Here is a 27389-nt window from a genome sequence, read left to right on the forward strand (position 1 = left end):
GTGGGATTCCCTGGAAGTCTTTGATAATCGTCGGTGTTATTCAATTGGCGCATGATTTCTGCCTTATATGTTTCTGTTTCTTGAATAACAATTCCACCCCCCTTGTCTGCACTTTTAATGACTACATTACTGTTATTTTTTAATGTTTCAATTGCTTTTTTCTCTTGGAGTGAGATGTTATAGGGGATGAAGAGTTTACTATTCTGTATGGTCGTCAGATCTCCAAGTACAAGTTTCTCAAATGCTATGATCTCGGGAGGTGCCATTGTGGATGATGGTGAGAAGGTAGATGGTGGCCAAAATGGAGTATTGGAGTCAATAAAGGGGCTAGGATGTAGTTGGAAAAATGCTTTAAGACGGATTGTTCTAAGAAATCTTAACAATTCCGTGTGCAGTTCCATAAAGTTGGGGCGAATGGTGGGCACAAACGACAGGCCTTTCTTTAGAAGTTCAAGTTCTGTGTCTAGCAGGGTGTGCTGAGAGAGGTTGAAAATAGGTATCACCTCTGCTGGTTTCTCAGTTACCATTGATAAAAATTGTTCCTGGTTTTCCTCTCTCCTGGTGGGTTGTGCCATCTCTGGGGTTTCTTTACTCGCCCACGTTGGGGGGTGTTGGGCTGGCCTCTGGCTAAAAAAAGAGTATGGCCACCACCACGTCTTGTGTTTAGGCTAGACCCTTCACCCAGGTCTGAGCTGTCTGAAGACTCAGCTGAAGTGTCGGAAAAGCCTACCAGGTTTTGGCGACGGTTGTAGCGTCCCCAAGGTTTATTAGTCTGTGGATAGGAGTAAGCTCTATTGGTACAAAAATCCTTCCGGAGGTATGGATAAGTATTCTCAACGTTGTAGGATTTAATGTCCTTTTTTATTTTATTTGATTTTTTGTTTTGCTCTATTCGGTAGAAATCTGATATAGTTTTCTCCAATTGCTCAAGAGTTTTTAGCAGTCAGGGGTAGGATTTGAGGCTGCCAGTTGTTTTTCTATATCGGCAATTTCTATTTCCGATGATTTTAGTGTTTCTGTGGCTATGTCGATCCCCAAGACCAACCAATGTCTTGAGCAGGTGGTCCCTATATAACTAAAATTAACAATATACTTGGGATTGTCGGTAAAGATACCGGGAATGTTTCGCACCTGGAGACCTAATGGGATCACCTCAGCTTTCAGATAATCAGTTAACATTAAAATCATTAACTGCAATCGTACCAGTTAAGAGCCACAACCCTCCGGGTACCTCGCAGACATTGCGATACTTTTAACGGAATTATTCGTAAATGTCTCTAACCCCAAAACCGTTAGACTGACCCGTGTCCTCTTACTTTCTGTTAATAGACACAGCGTGTGGTTATCAACCGGACCCTGCAGTTTAATTCATACTGATCGGACCCAAGACATTGAACCACAAGTAATTCCCCTGGTTTCACGTTCAAGTAACCCTCCTTCACAGGCACAATTATTTATAGTAATTAAGATGTCTTGGCCTTTCAGCAACTACCGGTGGCACACACAAGGACCCTGCAGTCCATTCTAAACTGCGCGGACCCCTAGACCCCGGAATCTCAGGTAAATCCCCATTCCTGCACGTTTCGAGACCAGCCCCTTGGAGTGGTACTATGAATAATCACCGCACACCTTCCTCCCCCCAGGTAGAGCACTTTCACCCTGATACCAACAGATCCTCGTTGTCAGCCACCCTTGGAGGTGGGCTCCCAATACACAGAGCCCAGAATTGGGTAAGCTAATTTCCCTGGCTCTTTGGAACTATTAGGCGGGATCACATCTACCTCAGTACACTCTATGAATGCACACGTTTGGCTGGTCACTTGAAGGTTGCCGCAAATCGCTAAGAATGGATCTCCTTGGATCTAATGTGTTTCACTTAATGATCAGGTTTTAAACTGCGATATCCCCTGTGTCGGTTTTTTGATTTCAGGAAACGTGTCCATCATTGAAGAATCAACGTGCTAACACCAGTCACTTATGCACTAAGTCATGAATGCCCGGCCCTTTCACTTATATCCAGACACTAAATAGAACACGTTAAGCTGTATCCGAATAAATGCAAAGTGTGCAAAATAATAGGACTGTCTGGTACGTTGAAGTATTAGTTTTTAATTCAGCCATTGGCTACCACTTTTTGCTTTCCTTCTCTCTTCCTCCACAACAGGCAGTTGTACTATAATTACAGGCAGGCAAATGCTGTCAATTTCAGTCCTGATGATGATCCCATGTAATTAGAGCAAAAGGGATCGAAACGTCGATTTTATGTAGTGCTTTCACAACCTAGCCATTTTGCTTAATTCTAGTTGTGTCTAGTACTTTCTGGCAATACTTTAATCCAACATTGACTCAAAAGTGGCCAGTATTGCTCTTTTTTTTGCCTGTGAAATCTTTCTCTTATATGTTGTTTGTATTTCTTGAGTAAGGTACAGGACTGTGCCTTAAAAATCATTTATTCAAGTGTTTTCCATTGTGTTTAAATAAATACCCTGTCCGGCTGGACAGAGGACAAATATAGTCTCCTATTATGGCCTATATTTTATCCACACTCTTGATTCTGAAAAGCTAAGGACCCTTGTCTTTCAAAGCATACTTTCCCACGGTTCTCAGCCAACTGTTTGGGTTCCCTTGTTATTTGTAAAAGCCTGGGCTAATAGAAGCACTAGCAGTGACAACAAACTTCTTATGTGGGAGGGCGTGAACTGTTTTTTCGCAAATTTTGTTTGGAACAGGCTGACTAGAATTTGCCTGCCTTTATCAACCGGGAGCAAGAAAAGATATGGATTACGACATGGAGGTGGCCTGAAACAGATAGGTGCACAAGCACAGAATGTATGGTAAGCGGACACAGAACTACCTGCCTGCGGGATCTGAAAATGGTGGTGTCGGCAATCAATCATGCAGGAAACAGCAAACACAGTAAAAATCAAACACTTCGTTGAGCTCTCTCCCACACTCACTGCAGGGTTAACTCAACATGCCTTACACACATTGCCGGACTGGGAACCAAAACAGGCCCTGGCACAGAGCTTGGCCGACCCTCTGGGGGGTGTGGCTGAGCTGTTTATTACACGGGCCGATATTGCAGGTATGCTGCAAAAACAACCCTGTAACAAAACCACCTCCTCCCCCAGGGGCCCAAAATAGGCCCCCACCCTGGCGGTCCACCGGGGAAATGCCCAGTACCCGCCACGGCCAGTCCGGCCCTGCTTACACACAAAAACAAAACGAGCAGCTGACACTCGATGTGACTATGGTGAAAGCAAAATGCGTGAGGTGCAAGGGAGGAGGGAGGGACACTAGGCTGGGGGGTTGTGCAACGGGGAGAAGAAATGGTATCTCAATCACAGTGCAAGCAGCGGACTGGCACTAATTAAGTTTAATCATTCTGTGCTTGGTCTCTGCTCTACTGAAAGGAGCGGATGTGGCGTTTGGCCGGCACTGGCCAATTAAGGAGGCTGCAAAGAAGAGGTACACTGGAGCCAAAAATGGTAAGCAATGGGCGGACTCTAAGCCCTTTTTGTAAACAATAGTGTCTCACAAGCGAGACGTATTCACTAGTGCATGCTCTTGCATGTTTGACCATAAAAAATGGTCTGCCTAGTGCAGGCTAGGGCAGTTCAACAGCTCCAGGGTATCACCATCCTCTGTAAGCGTATGGTACATGTTCAGCATCTAAAGGACAGGTCTAGTGCATGTGCAGGGGTGTAACAAAACTTGAGGGCCCCCCCTGCAAAGTTCATGGATTGGGTCCCCCACACTGCAGACCCAGTCAGGAGCTCTCGGGCCAGGGGCCCGCTGCACATGAACAGTGGACCTGGAGCTCGGGCCCTCCTGCACCGCGGGGGCTATTGTTACACCACTGTGCATTTAGGCATCCTTTCTAAGTATAATCTATTCATCCCACACCTCACAGTCTTCCCCCTCAAGCACTGGCATAGCCAGTCTGTCAAGGGCCCTAGTGCAAAGAAGAAAATGGGCCCCTGCTCTCTGTTTAAACTGTGAAATACAACAATAAACGAGGATTAGTGCGGCCCTCTGGCCTCTGAGCCCTGGTGCCACTGCACCTGTTATACCAATGGAAGCTACGCCTCTGCTCTCAAGTGAGACTACCTTTTTCTCTTGCAGAAAGATCTCGGAGCTGAAGCCACCGGGAGTGAACCATTCGACTCTGCAGTACGCCGCCTGGGGACCACAAGGGAGTCAACTGGTGCGTCATCTTGACAGGCTGGACATTTTCTTACAGTGATGCAAGCACGTAACACGTTACATTCTGGAAACGGTTCATCATTGAGCAAAATGGCAGTCGCAAGTTGGAGCAAAGAGATGTATACTCAGTGCATGCATTTAATCATTTAATGCGGCATAAAACAGAAAGTGCTGACCAAAGGGATGTAGCGTCACCAGGGGTCCATGCTGGCCTACATTCTGCCCGGCCTATGCTGTTCAAATGGCGTAACAAAACAATACAATAAAAACCTTCACACTAACTCCTACAAGTTATAAATCACAAACAACACTAGAGTGCAGCCTGTGCTCAGATCCTCAAAACCAGGGCAAAGGGGAACCAAACCCCATAGGTTCTGTGAGGCTATATTTTAGTGTCAGAAAGAAACACATATAAATATGTTTACTACAACATAGATTTGCACCACCTCACCACAGAGAATCCACATGGTAGCACCACAGGCCACTTAGCTACCCAACGCACAGGCCCCCAAGGATGTTCACCCCCCTACTCTGCACAATAATCAAAAGAGAATGCCAATGCTGTCAATTACTTTGGATGAGTACATTTTTTTAGATTGTTGTAAATTGTGTATAGTATGTGTTTGGGTATAGGGTCTAATGTATATATATCTTTTTGTCTGTGGGGAGAAATGTATTTAAAAAATTCAGTAGAAATTATGAAATAAAAGCTACTAATGAGCTCAAAGATGAAGTGAAGGTGGTCTCGCACATCTTGTTTCTAATTCTTTGTAAAACAAGGAGCAGCGTTGGCATTCTCTTTTGATTATTGGTTTATATATGCTCAGCTTTGCTGTTTATGAGCAATACCCTTTTGTCCCTACTCTGCACAGGCACACACCGCCTCAAAAAGACAATTCCGCAAAGCCATACATGAAGCGATGAACCAAACAGTATCTGAAACAGGCACTACTAGAGACACATAACATACACCTTCCCAAGCAACACACAACATCCCAAAGGCCCTAGCAGTACCCAAGTACACTGTGCCCCAAACAAACAGTGTAAGTGAATCATGCATACATAAAGCAAATCTAGTAGTAGCAGAAGCTAAGTAATCCCTCTACTGCTCAGATGAGCAGTGGCAGACACTACTAAACGTAATGCGTGCACCTGACCAGGACACTACATCTCTCTGGTGCCACACACTGCCTCAAACAATGCAAAGGAATATTCCTTGCACTCGCCCAGCGTACAACGTTCCACTGTCGCCAAAACTTGCTAGGGACAAAGTGTTACAAATAAATGTAGCCAGGGATGGACACAAGCACAGAAACACACACACATATGTCCATCATGCATCATCACAGTAGTGTCATCACAACAGAAGTAAATTGTTCCAAACAAACGGTACTAAAGAGTGATACACCTGTCCAGCACACAATACCCAAGGATGTAACCACTGGCCAGATTCTCAGACAGTACCAAGAGTAAAGCCTGCCCGTCATACTTGGGCTTACCTGTGTCACCAGGCTCACAAAGAGCTATAGAGACAGTGCTAGGAGAGATTGAATACAGCTACCCAACACAAACAAGCCAGCAGGGCCCCCACCGTCCAGGAACAAAGGGGCAGATATAGGGCCATTCCGTTTTGCAGGTCGCAAATTGCGATTTTTTGCTACTCGCAATTTGTGACTCACAGTAGTGAATGTACTTTTGTGTCTCAGACTCACAATGGAGTCGCAAATAACCTACCTCATCAATATTCATGAGGCAGGTCGCAATTTGCGAGCCATTGGGAATGGACTACATTCACTGGGATGGTGCCTTGCTGGGGACAACAGACCACCATGTCTGTGTTTGCTTTTTAAATAAAGCAATATTTATTTTCAAATGCAGCCATTTTCCTTAACCCGCTTGCTGCGTGTGTCAGCCAACGGCCGTCGCCAGCACTACCTCCATAGTGCCGCGCAAGTCCGTTGGCCAACCCAACGCACACCCCGCACACCGAAACGCGCGCACCGCGACGGATTTTACGCCGCCGTTAAATGAAAGGAAAGTGGGATGTGTTTAAAAGAAAAAAAATTAAAACATTTCTTTAAGGGCAGGCAGTGGTCAGTGGGGCCACTGCCTGCTCTTAAAAAATATATTCTCTGCCAAACACAAAGAAGAAGCGGTCCCCTGGGAATCCCTTCCCATTTGCGACTGGCTTACCACCAATTAGCAATTGGTGGTAAGTGCAAAAAGCGGTCGCAAAACAATTGTATTTCCCCCTGTGACTTGCCAATACGAAGGGATGCACTTGGTACACCCCTTCCTGAAAGTGACCTACAAACCCTATTTTGAGAGTCAGTAATAAGTTACTGACTCGCAAAATAGAGTTGTACATGCTTCACCCCTTTTTAGTGGTAGCAAACGGCCCGATTTTTCGTTTGAGACTGCTAAAACGGTCGTACATCTGCCCCAGTCTCCTGAATAAATGTTATGCACATACATACTCCCGCTCACCCCATCATCTTAGAGTTTCTCATACTGCTCGTGTATGCAGTTTTTGGAATTAGCAGCGTGAGAGAATATTAAATATCCTCAGTGCTTGAATGGAAAAATAGAAGTGCAAGAATATCTGCTTGTTTCTGAGAAGTGCCGGTACTCTCCAATTAAAAGTGTTTTGTCCCTCTTGAAAAGTGCCAGCACTCGCCCTCTCCAATTAAAAGGGTTAGGTCTCTCTTGAGAAGTGCCGGTACTCTCTCTCTCAAAATACAAAAGTGCAAGTACTCCGTACAGGAAATACTCACCCTCTCAAAATACAAAAGTGCCTATACTCCGTACAGGACAGTACTCGCCCATTTAAAGCACTGCATGCACTTGTCCGTCTTCTCCTACACAATTCTAACGCAATTCGATAGCAAGGTCCCGTGACAGTGTGCATGCCGCCACTTCATTTGCTGCTCACCGTTCCCTGCATCCATTTCTTCCCAGGTGTTTGTCTTTGAGAACAATATCTATTACCAGCAGGATGGCTCGGGGCAGGCCTTGCGACTCACCTCATCTGGGAAGCCCGGGACTGTGACTAACGGAGTGTCTGATTGGCTGTATGAAGGTGAGACTAGACAGATGCCGAGCATGGGGGACGGCATGTGGCAGTGGGCACATTAAAAGAGGGGCGATAAGAGGCAACAAGCAGGAGGGATCAGATAAGGGGACAGACTGAGATGAGGGTGAGAGACGGGAACAAAGAGATGCGGGGTGTGAAAGACAATATGCGCAGACGTCAGTCGGAGTCTGAAATGATTTATTGACAAAAGAAACATTAATATTCTGCGAGTCAGAGATAACTGGCCAAGGGTTCCCCACGGCAGAGGGTATTAGTTGGTACATTCCTACATTGAGCACACGCAGGTGCCTAGCTGAGCTCGAGGTGACAGTGGCCTTCAAAAATTGTGATAAAAAGATAAGTAGTTTTAGCTGAGCATGCTTTTTACGTCTCAAGAGCCACAATGAAAAAGCTTCAGCACGTCAGAGACAGGCAGGTCCTTTGGGCACACTTAACCTGAGCAAGAAATATGACCGAAGTAAGATACAGTTAAGTTGATCAGTGCGTATATTTAAGTTTTTCAAGGGTGGGGGGGTGTTGCATGATTAGGAAATTTGACAATGTAAAGTCGGAGAGTTTTTATCTGGAAAGAGAGGAGGTTAAAAGACTGACTGCAGTATTCAATCAAAGAATGGAGCTGGGGAGGCTTGCCTAGGCTGCACGTCCTCTCACTTGGCTGCCTGTGCCCTTTCTTCCAGAGGAGATCCTGCGGGCATACCCTGCACACTGGTGGTCCCCGGACGGAGCTCGTCTGGCATACATCACTCTGAACAACTCCCTTGTGCCAAGCATGGAGCTGCCCCAGTTCCTGGGGAGTGTTTACCCATTCAGCAAACGCTACCCATACTCAAAGGTGGGTGTCCCCCCTCACCCCCACACCGTCACACTTCTCTCATCTTCTGCCCCATTTTACTCTTCATCGTCCACATTTTTCTATCTCTTTTCACTCTTCACTTCTGTACTTAGACCTCACGCCATCTTGTGTCCCATGTGTCTTATCAGTATTTATTCTCAGGGTCTGATTCACAGAGGGCCACCACACTCGTGGCCGGTGAGGGGCGTAGGTTTGGGGGAGTCTCTGCACTCCGGGCGGAATCTCTGCAATGAGAATTCTCATTGTGGAGATTCCACCCAAGGGACTCCCCCACCACTGCGAGACCCCTGCCACAAGTGCAGAGGCCCATTGTGAATCAGGCCCTCAGTGTGGAGGGACCCCTGTGCCTATGATCTTTTCTTCCCTTTTAGACAGGTCAACCGATCCCTCTGGTGAAGCTCTTCGCGGTTAACCTGTACGGGCCCGCCCACACTTTGGAGCTGCTCCCACCTGACACCTTCCGATACAAGTGAGTCTAAGGCATGGGATGCACTACAGTGGGGAAAAAAGTGGAAAGGCAGATGTGGTGCCAAATGGTCATGATGAATTTCATACATCTGCCAGTTTTTTAGAGTTGAAGGGTAAAGATGAAGCCATAAGTTTCTCACTTTGTGTCCCTGAGATTGGTATGGCATGGCAAGGATCTCTTCAAGTTGTAGGTAGGAACTTGTAGGTGGTAAAAGAGTGAAATTAAATCATAAAGTGATGTGTGGTGTACATCTAAGGTTAAAAGGGGGAAAATATAAAGAAAAAGTGGTTGCAGCTTCTTTTTTTTCTGCTTGTTATCTATGTACCTTTTATATTTTCAACTTTTTTCAGAAGTTTTAGTTTTTCTTTTTGTTTTTTTAATCTTTTGTGTATTCTTATATTTTGCTTTTTTAAGATGACTTTGCATGAAAGGGCATGCTAAAAGTGTATATAAACACATTAAATTGAATGAGATGCTGGCGAGGTGTGGTCCGCTTTAGTCTCATAAGCTTACTTTTACAGAACATATATTTAAGTGATTAAGAGGGTTGGGGAGACCATGTCCTGTTACTGCTGTGGTTCTAGACATGTTCAGTCTCTTCCGCCTTCTGTAAGTATGAAACATAACTCCCATTGTTTCTCCAGGGAATATTACATCACAATGGTGAAGTGGTTTGCCAACACTCGCCTGGCAGTGCGCTGGTTAAACCGACCTCAGAACTGCTCCATCCTGACCTTTTGTGAAGCCACCACTGGAGCTTGCCAGGAGGTAAGTGGGAAGCGGGGGTAAAAACAAGCCCCTACTCTACCCTACCTTACATCACCAAGACAGACTTCCCAAAGATGGGGTACTGAGGTGGCCCTGCTCCACTATAGCATCAAAGAAAAGAGAATGTGAAAAAAATAAAAGGATTGGCATGCAGAAAGAGAAAACTAGTCAACAGGGTTGGGTGACATCTCTGACATCTTTTTGTGCTTTTTTAGGTGAATATCTGTTTAAACCTTTTTCATGAGTGACCGCCATCTAAGGTTTGACTAGAAAATCAAAGGGACCATTGCTCTCATCTCCATTGAATCATCACCTTAGTCACCTGTCGTCGCACCACCACCGAGCAGGGTACATCACCTCCAGGGCAAGATTCGATCAGAAGTTCATTATCATCCCGTTGCCACCAACAGGACACACTGCGTCCATCATTACATATATCTTTAATGATCTATCATCAGTATTTATTGCCTGAGGTCACCAGCAGGTCACAGACTGTAAACACGTCATTGGTTGGTTGAATCAGAAGATCTATGTCTGAATCCCTTTAGAGTGGACCTTTGGTAATCCGACCTCAGAGGTGTCCCACTGCCCACATCTTTAAAACAGCACAACCTGTGAGTCATCACAGATTCAACCACAACATTTAATCATGGAGTGAAAACCCTCAACAAAAAAGCTTTCTACCATCTAAGAGCGCACAGTGTAATCCTCGCTCACCTACTCTATCTTCATAAAATTAGTCTTTTCTAATAGGCAAGATTCCAGGTGTCTACATCATGTTACCTGTCTCATCCTGGTGTATCACAACCATATTCTCCCGCAGTGATGACCCTCCAGACGTTCCTGTGCAAGCAATGGGTGACTTTCAAGGCTGAACCGTCTTCGGAAGGCTCTTACTGGACAAGGGCCTTCCTATCTTATTAACGTGATGACACTATAATGGCTGACCAGACGCCTGGGGCCCACCAACCAAAACATACTCTTCATCCAGCTGGCAAGATGCAAATATTTTATGTGCTGAATGTTCAAGGCTCATTCTTCTGGAGTTCACATGCGCTCTACTACTGACTTGAAGCAGATTTTTCAAACTTTAGGAAATCCTTGGGAAATATATGTTCAGACATTTTGACAGCAGCAAAGCTGAATGCTCTAAAAGTAACAACCTTCAATTGACTATGGTGTCTCTGAAGAAGAGATGCTCCCAACTCACAGTGCCAGTGACATAAAAACAATACACTACTTTAAAAATTAGATTATCTGAAAGATATATTAAGGCCATCAGCTCAAAAGTACCAACATTTAGGCCGGGTTAATCAAAATGCTACCAGCAGAATAAAATGGGACCATCAGCATGACCCTGGCTTGAATATTGACCAAATCAACTACCATCACCAAGGCCATTAGAATGTCATTTGGGCAACTAATGTCACTTCCACTGGATCATCTTCCTGTGAACCAGCATGCACTTCAAACATTATTGGTGCAAATCACAGTGGTGTGTTCTGGGTAACAACTGTCCACAAGAACATCCTCTGCGGTATTAACATCACTCACTACAACATTATTATGCCACACGTTATCGCATTTCTTTGTTAGGGCAACCACCATTCAGCATATGAATCTTTTTGTGAAAACAGACAATGTTTCCTCACTGAACCATCATTATGGCATGCAGTATTCACAGCATCAACATCGGACTTTGCCCGAAATGCAACAGGGACTTTTACTGTCATCCATTGTTGCCACCAAGGTTGAACTGTAAGACAAGGCAACCACCAACACCCGCACACATGTCAATGCTGGGCTAAGGATCGTCAGCACCAGTGATGAACATCATCGGGGATAGATCACCGCTTGCATCATAATGTCATTGCATTCACCATTCATCACTATCATCACCATAACAACTGCCAACAGCATCATCAATGGAGTACTGTCAGTATCACCAGGGCAACCATCATCCACCACAGGAAGATTTAATCTTTCCATTCAGCACTGTAGTACCACTGGGCTAATCATTCTCACTTGCATATAAGGGAACTACTACTCTATGGAGCAGCTTTGTCCCTATGGGAAGCAACGCAACATGCATGCTGTCCAGTCCTGGTATTGCCCAGCATTTCAAAATAGTTGTCGCAGAGAGCAGGTGTTGCGCCTCTGTCAGCATTAGAAGACTCGCACCCAATTCTCGCCTGTCTTTTATTTCCTTCAGAAACACAAACTTACATCGGACATGTGGGTGAGCGGACAGGTAAATCTCCCTTCCATTCTCTATTTTGGTATTTCATCCTTTACATTTTTCGAAATCAGCATGCTCCATCTTTCACTTTGTTATCTAGCTCCCTGTCTTATTTTTAACTAGTCCTTTTGAATTGTATATATACTTCTAGGGGCTTTCAGCTCTTTATCTATTGGTCTGTCACTGTGTCATTCACATGTTTGTTCCGCCGACACCGCATATCACATTTGGCATTGGGTCAGACCACTTAAGACATTGGCTTACTCTATTGTGAGTGATGGCATTCTGCTCTGGCACAATGTGCACTTACGCACAAAAAGTAAACCCCTTGTACAGTTTTATGAACACCATTCACAAACATTAGCAAAGCCGAAAGTTGACACCCAATGCCAGAGCTTTTGACTGTGGCAAAGCTTGTTTCGAAATGCAGATCCTTTTACATGGAAGGTTGGAGTGCCCACAGTGTTTGGCTTTAATAACTTGAATATTTTGAATGGAAACAGTGTAGGCTTCACCCGTAATGAGGTTCGTAGCAACAACCAGTGTTTATATCTTCCTTCTGTTGTGTAGAAAAATAAAACTGTGCTATAGAAGGGGATTGTGAGTGGATACGGGCAGTGTTTTTTGTTAACCACATACTATAGATGAGGTGAATTACTGAAGCAGATATTGTTTTGGCTTGGTGTTAGCCAATACCTTTTCATTTTACTAAAAAAAAAATATATATATATATATATATATATATATTTTTTTTTTTCCCCACAACAAATCCTTACGGAATTCTTGAAAGACACACTCACAGGTTTTACCGTTCCCCAATTTTTTATTGCAATCACATCAAAGGTTGGGGAGACAACCGACATGTTTTGCTATCCCTGATAGCTAGTTCACTGTGCAAACGTGCTCTGTGGCGTGTTTTAAGTTGGGGAATTAATTCTCTTTCAATACTGAGGGTCCCAGAGGGCCAAATAGCCCAACAGGTATTTCCAGTATGCGCCAGGGAGCTGTGTTGCAGACAGGTATTCGTAGTTCTAACCATACTTACCAGTAACTTGAATTTCCTTACATAGGCTAACATTGACTGGTTTCACTTGGAAATTCTTCTAAGTGTGGAGTTTGGAACATTTAAATATTCACCTAAAATCATCCGAACAACGAATTCCAATTTACTCATCTGTTATCAGGAGAGAACCCAGTGCTGCATCTTTTTGCCCAGCACTGACCCTGACAAGTAATTCTAAGCGTACTTACCAGTAACTTGTATTTCCTTTCATAGGAATACATTGTGTGGTTTTCAGTTTCTGTCTATTTTCACAAACTACAAATATTCCTAAAAAATCGCCTGTATGACTTTATCATATTCTTTCAACTGTTTACATGAGATGCACCATTGCTGGATCCAGGATCCACCACTAAGTAAGAAAAAGTAACGATAACACTACTTACCTGCTAAGTGAATTTCCTTCCATAGGCTAACATTGAATGGTTTCACTTGGAAATTCTTTCAAGTGTGGAGTTTTGGAAATCTAAAATATTCACCTAAAGTCAGCCAAACAACTAAATCCGATTTACTCACCTGGTATCAGGAGAGACCTCAGTGCTGCATCTTTGAGCCCAGTACTGATCCTGAAAAGTAATTCTAACCATACTTACCAGTAACATTGAATCTCCTTCTATAGACTAACAGTGACTGGTTTCACTTGGAAATTCTTCTAAGTGTGGAGTTTTGGAACTTTAAAAAATTTACCTAAAATCATTCAAACAACGAATTCCGATTTACTCACCTGTTATCAGGAGAGAACCCAGTGCTGCACATTTTAGCCCAGCACTGACCCTGAAAAGTAATTCTAACCATACTTACCAGTAACTTGTATTTCCTTCCATAGGAATCCATTGTCTGGTTTTCACCAGAAAAGTTTCTGTCTATTTTTATAAACTACAAATATTCCTAAAAAATTGCCTGTATGACTTAAACACATTCTTTCAACTGTTTACAGGAGATGCACCAGTGCTGGATCCAGGATTCACCACTGAGTAAGAAAAAATAACAATAACACTACTTACCTGCTAAGTGAATTTCCTTCCGTAGGCTAACATTGACTGTTTTCACTTGGAAATTCTAAGTGTGGAGTTTTGGAACTTTAAAATATTCAGCTAAAATCATCCGAACAACGAATTCCGATTACCTTACCTGTTATCAGGAGAGAACCCAGTGCTGCATCTTTTTGCTCAGCACTGACCCTGAAAAGTAATTCTAACCATACTTACAAGTAACTTATATTTCCTTCCATAGGAATCCATTGTCTGGTTTTCACTTGGAAAGTTTCTAAGTGTCCATTTTCACAAACTACAAATATTCCTTAAAAATCGCCTGTATGACTTAAATGCATTCTTTCAAGTGTTTACAGGAGATGCACCAGTGCTGGATCCAGGATCCACCACTGAGTAAGAAAAAGTAACGATAACACTACTTACTTGGTAAGTGAATTTCCTCCCATAGGATAACTTTGGTGATTCTATGTGAAAAAGTGTAAACTTTTAATATACAATAATATTCATTAAAAATCACTACTGTAACCAAAACGCTTTTACTCAACTGTTTACAGGAGATGTCCCAGGACTGAATCTAGGATCCAGTCCTGTGCTTAGAAAAGTAATCCATAAAGTAACTAATTGCATTTAACTAGAAATTCCCATTCAGCTCAATGTTGCATTGTGTTTACAATTGTGTTGCCCATTGCAACAACTGTAACTACTGTGCTCAAAAGTCTATTGCCTATTTGCAAAGTATTTAAACTAAAGTAATTCATTCTGAGAAAGTATATTTTGTAATGTAATGTATAATGTAATTATAATGTCATTTAAAAAATAAAATATCTAAAAATAAATAGTTCAAAAAAATTTAGTAAATCAGTATAAAAAAAAAATATATAACAGTTAATACATTTAAAAATTGTCATTTACAAAACCTTTGAAATTCACTGAAAAAAACCATAGGTTTCAGACATATTATAGTTAGGAATTAGCATTTTAAAAACCTTCGAAATTCACTGAAAAAACCATAGGTTTCAGACATGTTATAGTTAGGAATTAGCATTTTAAAAACCTTAGAAATACACTGAAAAAACCATAGGTTTTGGGGGTGTTATAGTTATCTGGACATTTCACTCGTACAAAACCATTGAAATTTCTCCATTATAGTTAGTTGTAGTAACTATAACTCGTGCGCAAACAATCCACTGCTGATGATGTTACATATTACATCATTCATGACATGGTCAGTGACATCACTGATGACATCACTGATGACATCTCAAATGACATCACTGATGACATCACCCATGTGACAATCTGATACACCCCATCATACACTACTATAACCTTTCAACACTCATTATAAAATATGGAGTACCATATTGGAAACCATTGTCACTAATACAAGTTTTTAAAAACCCACTCAGTGATTCCTACATCTCTAAACACTTACCTATAGATTCACTCATACATGCTAACAAAGATCAATAGAACAATATTAAATATACTTAAACTACTACATCGACATTACATACCACACACATCCTATACACTTATGCAGTCATCCTACTCACTTATGCAAACAATTGATCATACTTACATTTACTAAGGTACACACTTATACAAACAACATTTTCTTTATTTATATAGATAGTAACTCATACTTAGTGTGTTATAAAATCACTATTACAAGTATACAGTTTTCGATACAGTCACTCATACAATCACTGAGTCTTATGTATACATATATATATAGAACAACTGTCACAGACACTGCCTTTTATATTTCTACTTTGTTGGACTTGTATCATTGAGAAATATATTTACTCATCACCACAGCCATGAAGAGATTCACTCCCCCAAACAACTGTTTCCATGTGCAGTCTTAACCTCATGTACCTACTAAATCAACTATTTACACATCTTTGGACAGTCACACACCTCCCACCCAACCAAACACACATTCACTATCCCAAACAAATACTCACTTAACTAATTAATACTAATATAGACTTTCACATAGCTAGTAACCAACTTATGTAGTAGTTTACACAAAAAGAGATAGAGTGATACAGATATTCACACAGTTTATTCACTATCCCATATATTTAGTGAGACACTTTAAATTAGTCACTTAGACAGTCAATCACAGTGCTACTAAATCCTCCATCCAGACACTTATACATCCACTCAGTCTTCAATGCAGATTGTTATATATATATATACATATATACAATACTTATTTAAATATTGAACCAAACCACATTCACTGGATGATGTCATCAGTGATGTCACTGACCATGTCATGAATGATGTAATATGTGATATCATCAGCAGTGGATTGCGGGTGCATGAGTTAGTTAGTACAACTAAGTATAACGGAGGAATTTCAATGGTTTTGTACGAGTGAAATGTCCAGCTAACCATAACACCCCCAAAACCTATGTTTTTTTCAGTGAATTTCTAAGGTTTTTTTAAATGCTAATTCCTAACTATAACATGTCTGAAACGTATGGTTTTTTCAGTGAATATGTATACACACACACACACACACACACACACATATATATATATATATACATATATATATATATATATATATATATATATATATATATATATATATATATATATATATATATATATATCACAACGAGGGAAATCCGCTGGAACAGAAATCAGGCGAGCCCACAGACTGATGAAGCAGGTAAGGTTTTTTATTTCGGCAGTGAAGGACGACGCGTTTCGACTACAGCCGTAGTCTTGGTATATATATATAATGTACTTCCTTAGAGTGCCTTTCAGCCAGCACTATTCATCCATTACCTCCTGATTGGATAGAGAATAGCCAATTTGGACATTATATTGCTTAAATTTGCATGGTGCTACCTATGTCGGACATTTACTTTTTCCGCACTGATGAAGGCTGATTGCCGAAAAGCGTATGCGGCCAATAAAGTAATGTTCCATGAGTGCTCCAGGGGCTTTTTTTGGTTGTTGAACAAAGCGGATCTCACCGTAGCTAATTCGAGGCGACCGTCATGATTTCGGCAGAATTGGTGGGAAACGTGTATTGACATGTATATTGTACTTCCTTAGAGTGGCTTTCAGCCAACCCTATTCATCCATTGTTCTGTTATAGTGTTAGTTACATTTGTTGCTGCCCACTACAGCATACAACATGGGGAAATGAGTCTGCCCACTTCAGCCACTGTCTGACTTTGCTGTGAGTGACAGCATTCTGTCCTGTCACAAGGAGCATATCCACCCACAAAGTAGTTGATTTCAGCGCCAGGGACTACTATTAAAATGTGTGCCTTTTGAGACAAAAATATTTTTTCTTTTTGGCAATTTGTTTTATGTTAGATTGAAAAGGGCCCAGCAGCCTCCTCAACCATAAAGTTTTGCAAAACCATAACATTATAAACAAGCATTGTTAAAGGCCAAAGACTGGTAGCGAACACTAGACCTATTGGCTTTGGGAATGCTTGTTTAATAGATGGTTATGAAGAAATACATTGGCTGTAGCTTGTAGTCCTAAAACTGTACTCTTTGCTCCACCATTGGCAAATGTGCTGTCAAAAACATGGTCAAACCATAATCATTTAAGATGGACAAGGTCAAACCTTGGTTTATTAACTAACATAAAAATAGGGGGGGAAAGCCGGAAAGATCTAAAGAAGACGCAAGCCTTTCACTTTGGCAGTTATCAACTAAAAACGTCCTCTGACTTTTTTATACTAAATGTTCAATGTTTGGGGAACAAATGTTTCATTTCTAGGGAATTGGTTATGAAAAATAAATGGCAGCTTTTCTGCCATCTGTATCCTTGAGCTAGCTGTTGGAGATTAAAAACAGGGCTTAAAACATACAATGCGATTTGAGCAACCCCGGTGGGAACTTTAGAACCTATCACCATTTCACAATTTACAGCTCAGCTGCATCACTTACAAAACTATCACGGCACCCCTGTTTATCTTGCAGACAAGCTCAACATCTCTGGTAGATCTCGTCACGCCCACAGCCAGGACGCCATCAGACTGCAGACTAAGAAGTGTAAAAAAGGAAAAACAAGACAGCAGGCTTGTCCAACTATATACGCAGGTTCTGGAACAAAACCCCGTACTATTTAGGACCACTCCAATGCTTCTCCAATTTAGGAAAGAGTTGAAGACGCATCTCTTTAAAGAACACTACATCACAGTGCATTAACAATCTACCGCCCACCTTGTTTTCTTACTCGCTGATTTTGTGCTTATCTTTGACATGCACAGCGCTTTGCTGCCTTTTGGCTAGGTGTGCCCTATAGAAATACCATATACATGCACACATACATGCATGATCCAGTACCATTCCCAGCTCTTCCTCTCCACAGACCCCTATGTCCCACTTATCCTGCCCTTGTTTCCCACAGCAGGACCAGCCGCTGTTCTCCAAAGATGGCGAGAGCCTCTTCATGTCCCTCCCTGTGAAGCAGGGGGCGCGGGGAGAGTTCCACCACGTGGCCATGCTCGCTACTCAGGTAAGGTACAGATGTTCAAGGATGTATGTTGGTAAAGTCAAAGAGTATTATTTCAAGGCCCAGGATCAATGGATGATATTGTGAAAAAAACTACACCACATATTTGTGGTCGAGTCTGAAAGAGATTGATGGAAACATTAACAGTCTGTGAGTCTGTGAATAACAAAGAGTATTGACAAGGGGATCACCAAACATAAACGACAGATGGCAGCTCCCCAATGCAAAGCAGAGGTTAAATGTAATTCTTCTGTGCACTCGGGTTTGTTATCAATCATGGGGCAAAATTCCCACCCGGAGAACAAGTAGATGCCTAGGTGAGCTCATGAGAATTAGAAGGTGGCCTTCACTAAATAACTCAAGTTTTCACGAGTTGAAGCTGAGCGAGTTGTTTTTAAACTTTTTGCATCTCAGGTGCCAGGATGCAGCGCATCTAAGGCTCAGAGATGGACACACTTGCTAGGATAAGTCAGCATGGGTCCAGATATTCAATTAAAAATGCCTAAGGTTATTCCCAAAGAATATCTCTTTATTTAAGGGGAACCCTTCATACAAGTTAAATAAAGAAACAATACGTGGTTAGTCGGTGAATTCAATGTTTCACTTAAGCACAAGATAGGTAAAAATGACTCATTGCAGAGTGACAACAGACAGGCATGAGAGCCTTATGCCTCATTTCTGCATGTCTTACATTCACTAGTTGGGTAGGGAGTTCTGCCTCTCTGAAGAAGACTGTTGACCATTTTTTGGCACCTAAATTGCTCAACACATGTCTGCAGCTGTGACAACTATTTGTGAGCAAGTGAAACATTGAATTCAACCACTAAGCACATATTGTGTGTTTTTGTAAAACCTATATCAAAGATGCTCCTAAATAAATATTCTTTGATTTCACCTTAGGTATTTTTATTTGAATATTTGGACCTTTGTCTACTGTCCTGAAAACAATATCAAAGAACTCCCATGTTTGGTTGAGTCCACTGGAGTAGTAACATCTAACTCCAGTGTGGGGGTCATCGATGATGAAGCACACAGGTGAACGATTGTGGATGAGGTGACCCTTTAAATATCTATTTTTGAGGTGGAAGGTAAGGAGTTTGTCTGTACTTGGAGGAATAACTTTGCAGTTGAAGTACCATAAATACCCAAGCACCTTGTGTGTACGCAGGTTAGCGATAGGAGGACGTGGCTGGGCGTGCTACCTCAAACTCTCTAACTGTGATTGCGTGTCTAGAATCCGACAGGGCGGTGCGGCAACTTTCACTTGTGTTCTTTACAGGTGGGGTCCATGGAGGTAGGAGGACTGAAACCTGAACTCCTAGCTCATGCAGGGCCTCTCAGGGCTGGGCTACACTGCATGAGCTGTGAAGGACACATTTTCCAGAAAACTATTGATTACCTTTTTCCATTGAGCGGATGTAAAATTATCTTAAATGGATATCCTGAAAAGCAGTATGGGTCCAACCCACGTGGACCAACCTTGGATACCCATATTCTTAAATCAGATTTCGCACAATACTCCTGATAGATAGTCAACCTTCACACTGTCTCTGGTGTGTCCTACTTTGTCCCAAAAAGGCTGGATCCATCCATACCACATCCATACCAAATTTTCAAGGGTTTCACATGGAATCTATTTGCCTGCAATTAAATTAAATGGAAATGATTTGCATAGACAAAGGTTATTTAAAGAAACTGGCATGGATCTGGATCCTCACAGACTACGGTGCGCCACCCTGGTTTAGATTAATCTTGTAGCCGTGTTATGCGGCTTTATACTAAGGCAAGGAGAAGAAAGGGCCCTGCACACATAGAAAGATGTATGTAAGCACAAGATCGATAACAGAACTCACAAGTTTGCCGAATACAAGCATGAGCAGGTTTTTGTGTTGCATTCTGGGACATGTCGTTCTTTCCATTCTGAAATTATGACTTCAAGACCCTTCAGGCAAAGGTAAAAATATTCATGCTTGGAATTGGGCAACTCGAGTGGTTTATTGTGAGAAGAGGGCTACTGCCGGTAGCATTGTTTCTACCCCCTCCCCGTGTTCATTGCAAAGTGTAGATGAAAGATTCTGTGGTCCGTGCTCTTAATTATTATTTGTCTGAATAATTTTGCTTTAGTCCCTCGGGAAGGAGAACAATATCCGCTTCCTGACGTCTGGGAGCTGGGAGGTGACGAGGATTCTGGCTTACGAAGAGGAAAGTAATAATGTGTGAGTAGCCCGGTGCGCCCTCCCGCCTCTCCTATGGGAACCCAAATCTGTATTAACGAAAACACTACATTCACGTCAGGGAATGTTCGGCCCTCTTTCCTCCTCCCCTCCTCTTTATTTATTGTATTTCTCCCTCCCCTGCATCCCCTCTACACTATTCGTTTTGCTCTTCCCCACAAGCTTTCGTTCTCCCTTTATTCCCCATTATCTCAGTCGCCTTATTTTTATTTTCATCCTGAATTCCCCTTCCCCAGGGTGTCATTCTTCTTCCTCCTGTACCCCCCATTTTCCCTTCCTATCCTGCCCACTTTTATTTTTCCTCATTGTTTCTTCTTCATTCACCATCTCTTTCTCCAGCCCACATTTTCCTCCTTCCAGCCTTCTACAGTTCTATTTTATTACCATTTCTCTCCCCTTCCCCTTTTCTTTCTCCTTTTCTTCTCCCCCTACATGTTTCTTACTCTCATTTTCCATTCTCTTTTCTCACAGCTCCACTTACTTCTCTTCTATTCTTCCTACCTCCACCCTTCAGTTCAACCTTTCCACCTTTTAGAGTCTGTTTCTTTCCTCTTGATCTTCTTCCTCCTTCGTTCTCCCTTCTTTCTTCATTCATTTCCCAGTCCCTCTCTCTGCTTCTTCTTTTCTTCAATTTGTAACTTACCTCTATCTGTACTATTCTTATGCATTCTCTGCATACCCTCCTTTTCTTTGGCCCTCTGTTCTCTTTTATCTTTTTTGTTATCACACACTGCCCTTTTCTCCTTTTCTTCCCCAATTTTTCTTTCTTGCTCTGCTTCCCCCTCTTGTCCTCTGTTACCCGCTCTTTCCTCCTTCTTTTTTCCCTCCTCGGGTACACATCTTACTCTTTCCTTTGCCCATTCTCTTTCTTCCCTTTTCTTCTTGCTCCTCCATTCCCATTTTTCACTCTTTTTCCCTACCTCTGAATCGTCTTCTCTTCGTCCCATTCTTCTCCTCCCTCTCTTCTTAGTCTTCCTAAATTACCCTCCTTTTTCCCTCCGTGGGCCTTTTCTTTATTTCCTTGCTTTTTTCTTTGTCCCAACCCTCCCTACCTCCTGCCCCACCCACCCACCCATTCATCTTGCAATCACACACAAACTCCATTCATCTCCCTCAGAATCGTCCACGCATGTCCCTTCGAGCCTTCATCGGCCACCCTCCTCTAGACAGCCGCCCATCTATCACTCACATTTCATTTCCCCCACCCATCACCCAGCTGTCACTTATCGAATTACACCCCCATTCAGTATTATTCATCATATCTCCTTTATGCTCCCTGCCCTGGCCTAGTAGTAGTCCACCTCGAGCCTTGAAATGCAGGCTGGGTACAGCCAGAGGTGCCCACGTATTGCGCAGCACATGGGTGTCCAACATAGTACCAGGAGGGCCGAATCAACGTACATGCTAGGAAATCAGGACACCCACACATGATAAATGAATATACAAGGACTCTGAATTGGAACCCTTTTACATATTCAGTCAGTGTTTACTAAGAAGTCCTGGCTTAAATCCAACTCTCCTGAATCAAAGTTGGACACCTCTTGTGGGTGCCTTCCAGATGCAGAAACAGTCCACTTATGGTCACAGTATATAACTATCATAACTGCATATATACATGTGTTGGGTGACCAGAAGGCACCACGAGACACTGTTTACATATCAGTGCATCCTGGGAGTTGTAGTCTTGACTCATTTTAATTCCACCAATTGGACCAACACACCTGATAACAATTATATGTTAAGTCCAGGAATGGAAATGTTGTGTCCCACTGACATGGAGCTATGCCGCTCTGCGCAGTTCACCTCTGACCAAGCTTCGCCCCTGCTGATCGCCTGCCCCTCTGCTTTCGTTTCAGATTCTTCCTCAGCACTGAAGACGCGCCCCGGAGGAGGCACCTGTACAGGTAAGATGCTGGGAGTTTGGGGAACACTGGTCTGAGAAAGGCCTTGTCCAGACACGTGCAGCATTAGGACCCCCCAGCGTCCATCAACATCTCACTCTCCCCAAAGAAGGGCTTTCGTAGAAAGGCTTTTCCCAGGCTGGGAAGTTCTAAAGGACGTGGCCAAGCATATAGGTCCAGGTGGAGCAGATCTGTGCCACGTGAGATGAATTCACATACAACCAGTGCTTGAAATAGAAATATAGCTCACCATCCCGAAGTGCTACTGGGAAGTGGTGGTACTCTCCCTTGAATGTATTGCATACCAGCTGATAAGTGCTGGCGCTCGCCCTTACAGATTAATGAAGTGCAGGTAGCCAGTGCCTGGGAGTATCTGCCTTTTTAACCACTGGATGCAGTTGATTTAAAGGGAGCTGATTTACATAGTCACTGGCTGTCCCACAAATCGGGCATAATAAAGCACACAAGCGCGGACTTGCAAAATCCACCCTTGAGGGCTTCCGGTTAGGGGAGGGGATTCTCCCAAGCTGGACTGAGAAATCCCAGCCTGACTGTACTGCAGCATCTTTCTTCTTTCAAAATGGCAGAGGCAATCATCAGCTTTGTGCCGGCTTCTGATTGGGCCAGGGACTGAAACTTGCAAAGTTCAGCTGTGCCCTTGCAGACTGACACAACACCCCAGGGTCACCTGGGGAGAACTGGTTTCCCTTACGACCCAGGTGCCTTTCCTAGAATGACCTGCCAGCACTTATTATTACACGATTTGTTAGAGTTAGGGAAAAAAAAGATGGATGCCAAAATGGACTCTTAAAATTCTGTGCAGCTTTACCTATAAAGGCAGGAGCCAAAGATGACTTTGTTGTGACCTCTTGTGAGTACTGGTTAGGAATTTTAATTGATTGCCCTTGCCGGATGGAGGAGCAATGTGGATTGGAACTGTCAGTTTAAGAAGCTATAACTTTTCAGTGACTGATCCAATTTTTGATGTTTAATCATAACATCCATTTCGATTTTTAAAAAATGGGTCTGAGAGATTTATCGAGTGGTTTCTTGATGCAAGTGTTGTGCTGGTACAATGAACCCTTAACACACATTCACCGAAGTTGCCTTCCATCTTGGTCTTGTGCTAATAAGGGGTACATGAGGCTGTCTTAGAGAAACCTTGTTTTTCTAACTGGTGCCTAGTTTTGTAAGGTGGTGGTAGAATTTGCCCCAATGGGCTAACAGGCTTCCTACACTCATACGTTTCATAATTTGGGTCTTTGCCTTTCCAAGTTTCAATGCTGGTTACAGAGTTCAAATGTTAGAAATTAGGGAAAAGTATTTTGGTGCCCCAGGTGATATAGTTTTTGTGCCCTTATTCCTCCTTTTTTTCTAGCACCAAGGGAGCTTCTAGAGATGTGCAAAATATGTTATTTTTGTATCTTTACGGTGCGGATCCGAGTGTGAAACCACATTTTGGAGGATTTAAGATAAAGAATATAAAAACACATGAACAATGGCAGCTATCCTACAGGTGTCATGGGTAGCTGCATGATTCCCTACTAGCCAACCTGCTCATTGGCTCGCAATCAATGGAGGGCAGCCACACACAGTCATTCTTGATTGGCTGGGTAGCAATTAATCAAAATGTTCATACTAAAGTGACGAATTCTGACTGATTAAAATGTGACCAGTCGTTATTATTGATACAAAAGGTTGTTCTAACAATTTTGACAGGTTAGCCTTCAACAAATTAGAATAGCTCCCTTTGGTAGGACCATTCTCATTTGCTGACAGACAGACCTACAAAATGGATGTGGGCGTCCTGTACGTATGTAGATGGTTCAGGACGCCTGAACAAAAGCGTTTGTTGGTGGTCAAGCACCTGAATTTGCTCATAATTTTAGTCTTCTTGACCAATGGGTTGTGCTTGTTTCCTACATAAAATCAGCTTTGTATGTGGAATGACCCCAGAGCACATTCTCAAGTGATCCATGAGAGATACACACCACAACAAAGGGCACCATAGAAATTGCATTCATACGATGGTTGGTGGGTTCAGGCATGGTTTCAGGAAAAAAACGTGTCTTGTAAATAGCTTAAACACCTGAAGAACTTGAATTTCCACGGGCTTGTGTTTAAAATAATCTGTGAAGCAATTACTTCATGTTGCCTTTATAGTTTGTTATGAGTTGTTCTCCGGTGCTGCCATTTCCACCCTACAGTCTTGAAACTCTTTTTGATTCGACCCATTTAATGTGGTAAACAACCTTTACAACGCAACTTTTACCACGCAGTGCCTTTACAACGCAACTTTTACAACGCAAACCATTACAACGCATTGCGCTGGGGGGCGCTCTAGGATAGGGAATAGGTTTAATGTACTATCCAACACCTTCCCTACTATCCACGGGGACTGGAGTTGGAATAGTAAATTAAACAATTCACTATCCAGCGCCTAAAAGCACTATGCGTTGTAATGGTATGCGTTGTAAAAAGCGCGTTTCAATAGCATGCGATGTAAAAGCATGCGTTGTAATGTCATACATCCATTTAATGTTACACTTTGGGTTTCACTGCCTCGGAAAGCAAGATGGCGGTGCTGTTGTCAACAGTCACGTTATGAAAATACTGCATTATATTCTCTGCTTTGTGTTTTTTGTGCTAGTGTCGACTCTACCGGCTCCTTCAATCGTGTTTGTGTGACCTGTGACCTCTTTCCGGACTGCACATATGTGGATGTGGAGTTCAGCCCAGAGCGTGGACATTTTGTGCTGTACTGTAAAGGTAACTCCATGCATGTTGGCTCCCCAGGGAACTCTGTCGGCTCTAGCAGGCTTTGGAGAACCCTGTCTAAGTAATACCATTTCCACTAACCTATTCCATCAACTATTTAAGGGCAGGGCTGGACAGGCCTGTTTTTTCACTGGACATTTCCCCTGTTGGCCGGGGCTCTTGGAGGCTGTTTTTGAAAGCCCAGGATCGCCCCTGTCTCTTTCCCAGGCTCCCCAAGGTTAATTACAGCAGGCAAGCGAGAGACTTAGGGGCATATTAGCTACAGTCTGCAGTAAATATCGCAAAGCGCGCTTAGCGCAATTTAAATTATCGCCGGGTATCGCTGGATTTCATTGCCTTGTCAGCAGCGTATTAGCAACGCTTAGGTGACAGGCGATGTGAAATCCTGTGATAAACTGTGATAATGAACATTAACGTGTGAAATCCTGGGATGATTTCACAGCGCTAATGTCAAGCTTGGTAATAGGGGAGTGGGGACTTAGCCTTACAATCCACCTCCCATAGGCATTAATGGTAAGGCAGGTTTTATTCAGGCGATAGATTATTGCGATGATGGTGGCTTAGCGCCTTTTCTCATCACATCGCTGTTCAGGGGCAGCGTTGGTAATACCGCGATGTAGGTTTTGCGGACATTGCACTGTTTGTCCTAGGAGGGAACACCTACTTTGCATCTCATTAGCGAAGTATATCGCTAAGATGCGTGGCGTTAGTAATTCGGCTGCTAACATGCGCTGATGCATGTTAGCGCCACCTTGGTATTAGGGAGATAGGATTATCGCCGCTTGAGCGGCTAAAAGTGCCACTAAAGCGGCGGAACTGCCCTTGATAATATGCCCCTTAAAGAGAGAAATAAAGAGAAGGAGTCAAGTGCAAGTGGCCTTATAGTTAGATCTGTCAGCCTCAAACCTAGGGAGCCGGGTTCAAGTCTCGGCAGGGACGCTCAACATCCTGTGATTCTGGGGAAATCACTAAATCTCCCCTTGCCAAAAAACGAATGTGTCCGTCCGCAAAGCAACTGGTGCTCATGTAAAGTGCTCTGATACCTTTGGGTCAAGTTCGCACGATATAAAACTCCGAAAAAAGGAGAAGAGAGAGATGGATGGAAAGAGAGATTGCACAAGGTGGTGAAGGGAGAGAGTCTGGTTTGAAAAGTTTTTCCAAGGCTTCTTTTGGTTCCCCAGTTCGGTCCTGAAAAAAACGAATGAATTACTCAATGAGTGTGTGCACAGAGTGCCTACTTGACAAAGAATGGCTAGGTCCTAGACAACAGAGTTACAAATTTGTTCTGCCACCGTTTTTCGTAATCGTTTAAAGCTATAAGAGCAACCCACAAACCCACGAGGCCAGGGTATACATATTAGAAACGAGCATTTGCAATGCAATAGGTTTCGCATTTACGCGAGTTTAAGCTATTGGCATTGTAAATGACAAAGAGTTTTATTTACGTTGCAAAAAACAAAACATAAATAAAAGACATTGTCATTTACAATGCCATTAGCTCAAACTCATGTAAATGCGAGACCTGTTGCATTGCAAATGCTTGTTTATTGAAAGTTGTTTTATTGACAGTCAATGCGCATGTTCCAGGGTTTACTGTTTAGAACCGTGGCAGCAATTGCCAAACTCTCACTGTGTAGAAACAATGTTACTGAGCTTTCTCAAAGTGCAAACACAATTTATATCACATTTCCGCTTTGGAACGTTTTTACCGATGTGTGTCTTAATATTGTATCATTGTGTTCGCTTGTGTCATAAAACGACAAACAATCATTGAAGAGTGCATTTATAAAAATGCACTCATTTGGTTCGACTGAAATATAAAAGGATTGCGGATCATGTTGTCTGTTCTTTCTGCAGATAAGCAAACATAAACATTAGTGTGTGACTTGTGTTGAGTTGTTTGCAATGAAAAGCAGAGCAAAGTATGCGCTTGTTCATGAATTAGCAGTGTCACACAGTTTCAGGTTACTCACGAGAAAAAGCTAAGTAAAGCATGCTCTCACATACAAAACCCTTACACATTACAGGCGCAGCATGGTTTCACAGTGCTTGCAAGACAAAACTAAGCAAGGAATGCACCTGAATACAAAACCCTAAGGCTCGGTTAAGGGTAAGCAACGAAAATGGCTGACTAGGGGTGGGCGGAACATGCTTAATTCCATGTAGCATAATCACACGGAATTACTTAAAATTTGTGCGAGATTGAGTGGAAATACACAAGAAGAGGAATTCTGTTTAGCGCTATTTCTTAGCGCAAAATTGCTCCTTTGCACATAAAATGGATGCGAGGATGC

The 27389-nt window shown here is 42.7% G+C and overlaps 1 protein-coding gene across 1 annotated transcript in view; it reads left to right on the forward strand.

Moving 5' to 3' along the window:
- Window positions 1–27389, forward strand: part of LOC144765136 (inactive dipeptidyl peptidase 10-like) — a 502355-nt gene that overhangs the window by 264440 nt on the left and 210526 nt on the right. Inside the window, exons 7-15 of the mRNA XM_078650313.1 lie at window positions 4126–4207; window positions 7165–7285; window positions 7978–8132; window positions 8525–8622; window positions 9267–9390; window positions 18078–18185; window positions 20307–20398; window positions 22273–22320; window positions 24968–25086. Coding sequence (XP_078506439.1) covers window positions 4126–4207; window positions 7165–7285; window positions 7978–8132; window positions 8525–8622; window positions 9267–9390; window positions 18078–18185; window positions 20307–20398; window positions 22273–22320; window positions 24968–25086 — 947 coding nt within the window. The remainder of the gene's footprint in view (window positions 1–4125; window positions 4208–7164; window positions 7286–7977; window positions 8133–8524; window positions 8623–9266; window positions 9391–18077; window positions 18186–20306; window positions 20399–22272; window positions 22321–24967; window positions 25087–27389) is intronic.

The sequence above is a fragment of the Lissotriton helveticus genome, chromosome 1_1 (assembly GCF_964261635.1).
Source record: "Lissotriton helveticus chromosome 1_1, aLisHel1.1, whole genome shotgun sequence".
NCBI classification, from domain to species: Eukaryota; Metazoa; Chordata; class Amphibia; order Caudata; family Salamandridae; genus Lissotriton; species Lissotriton helveticus.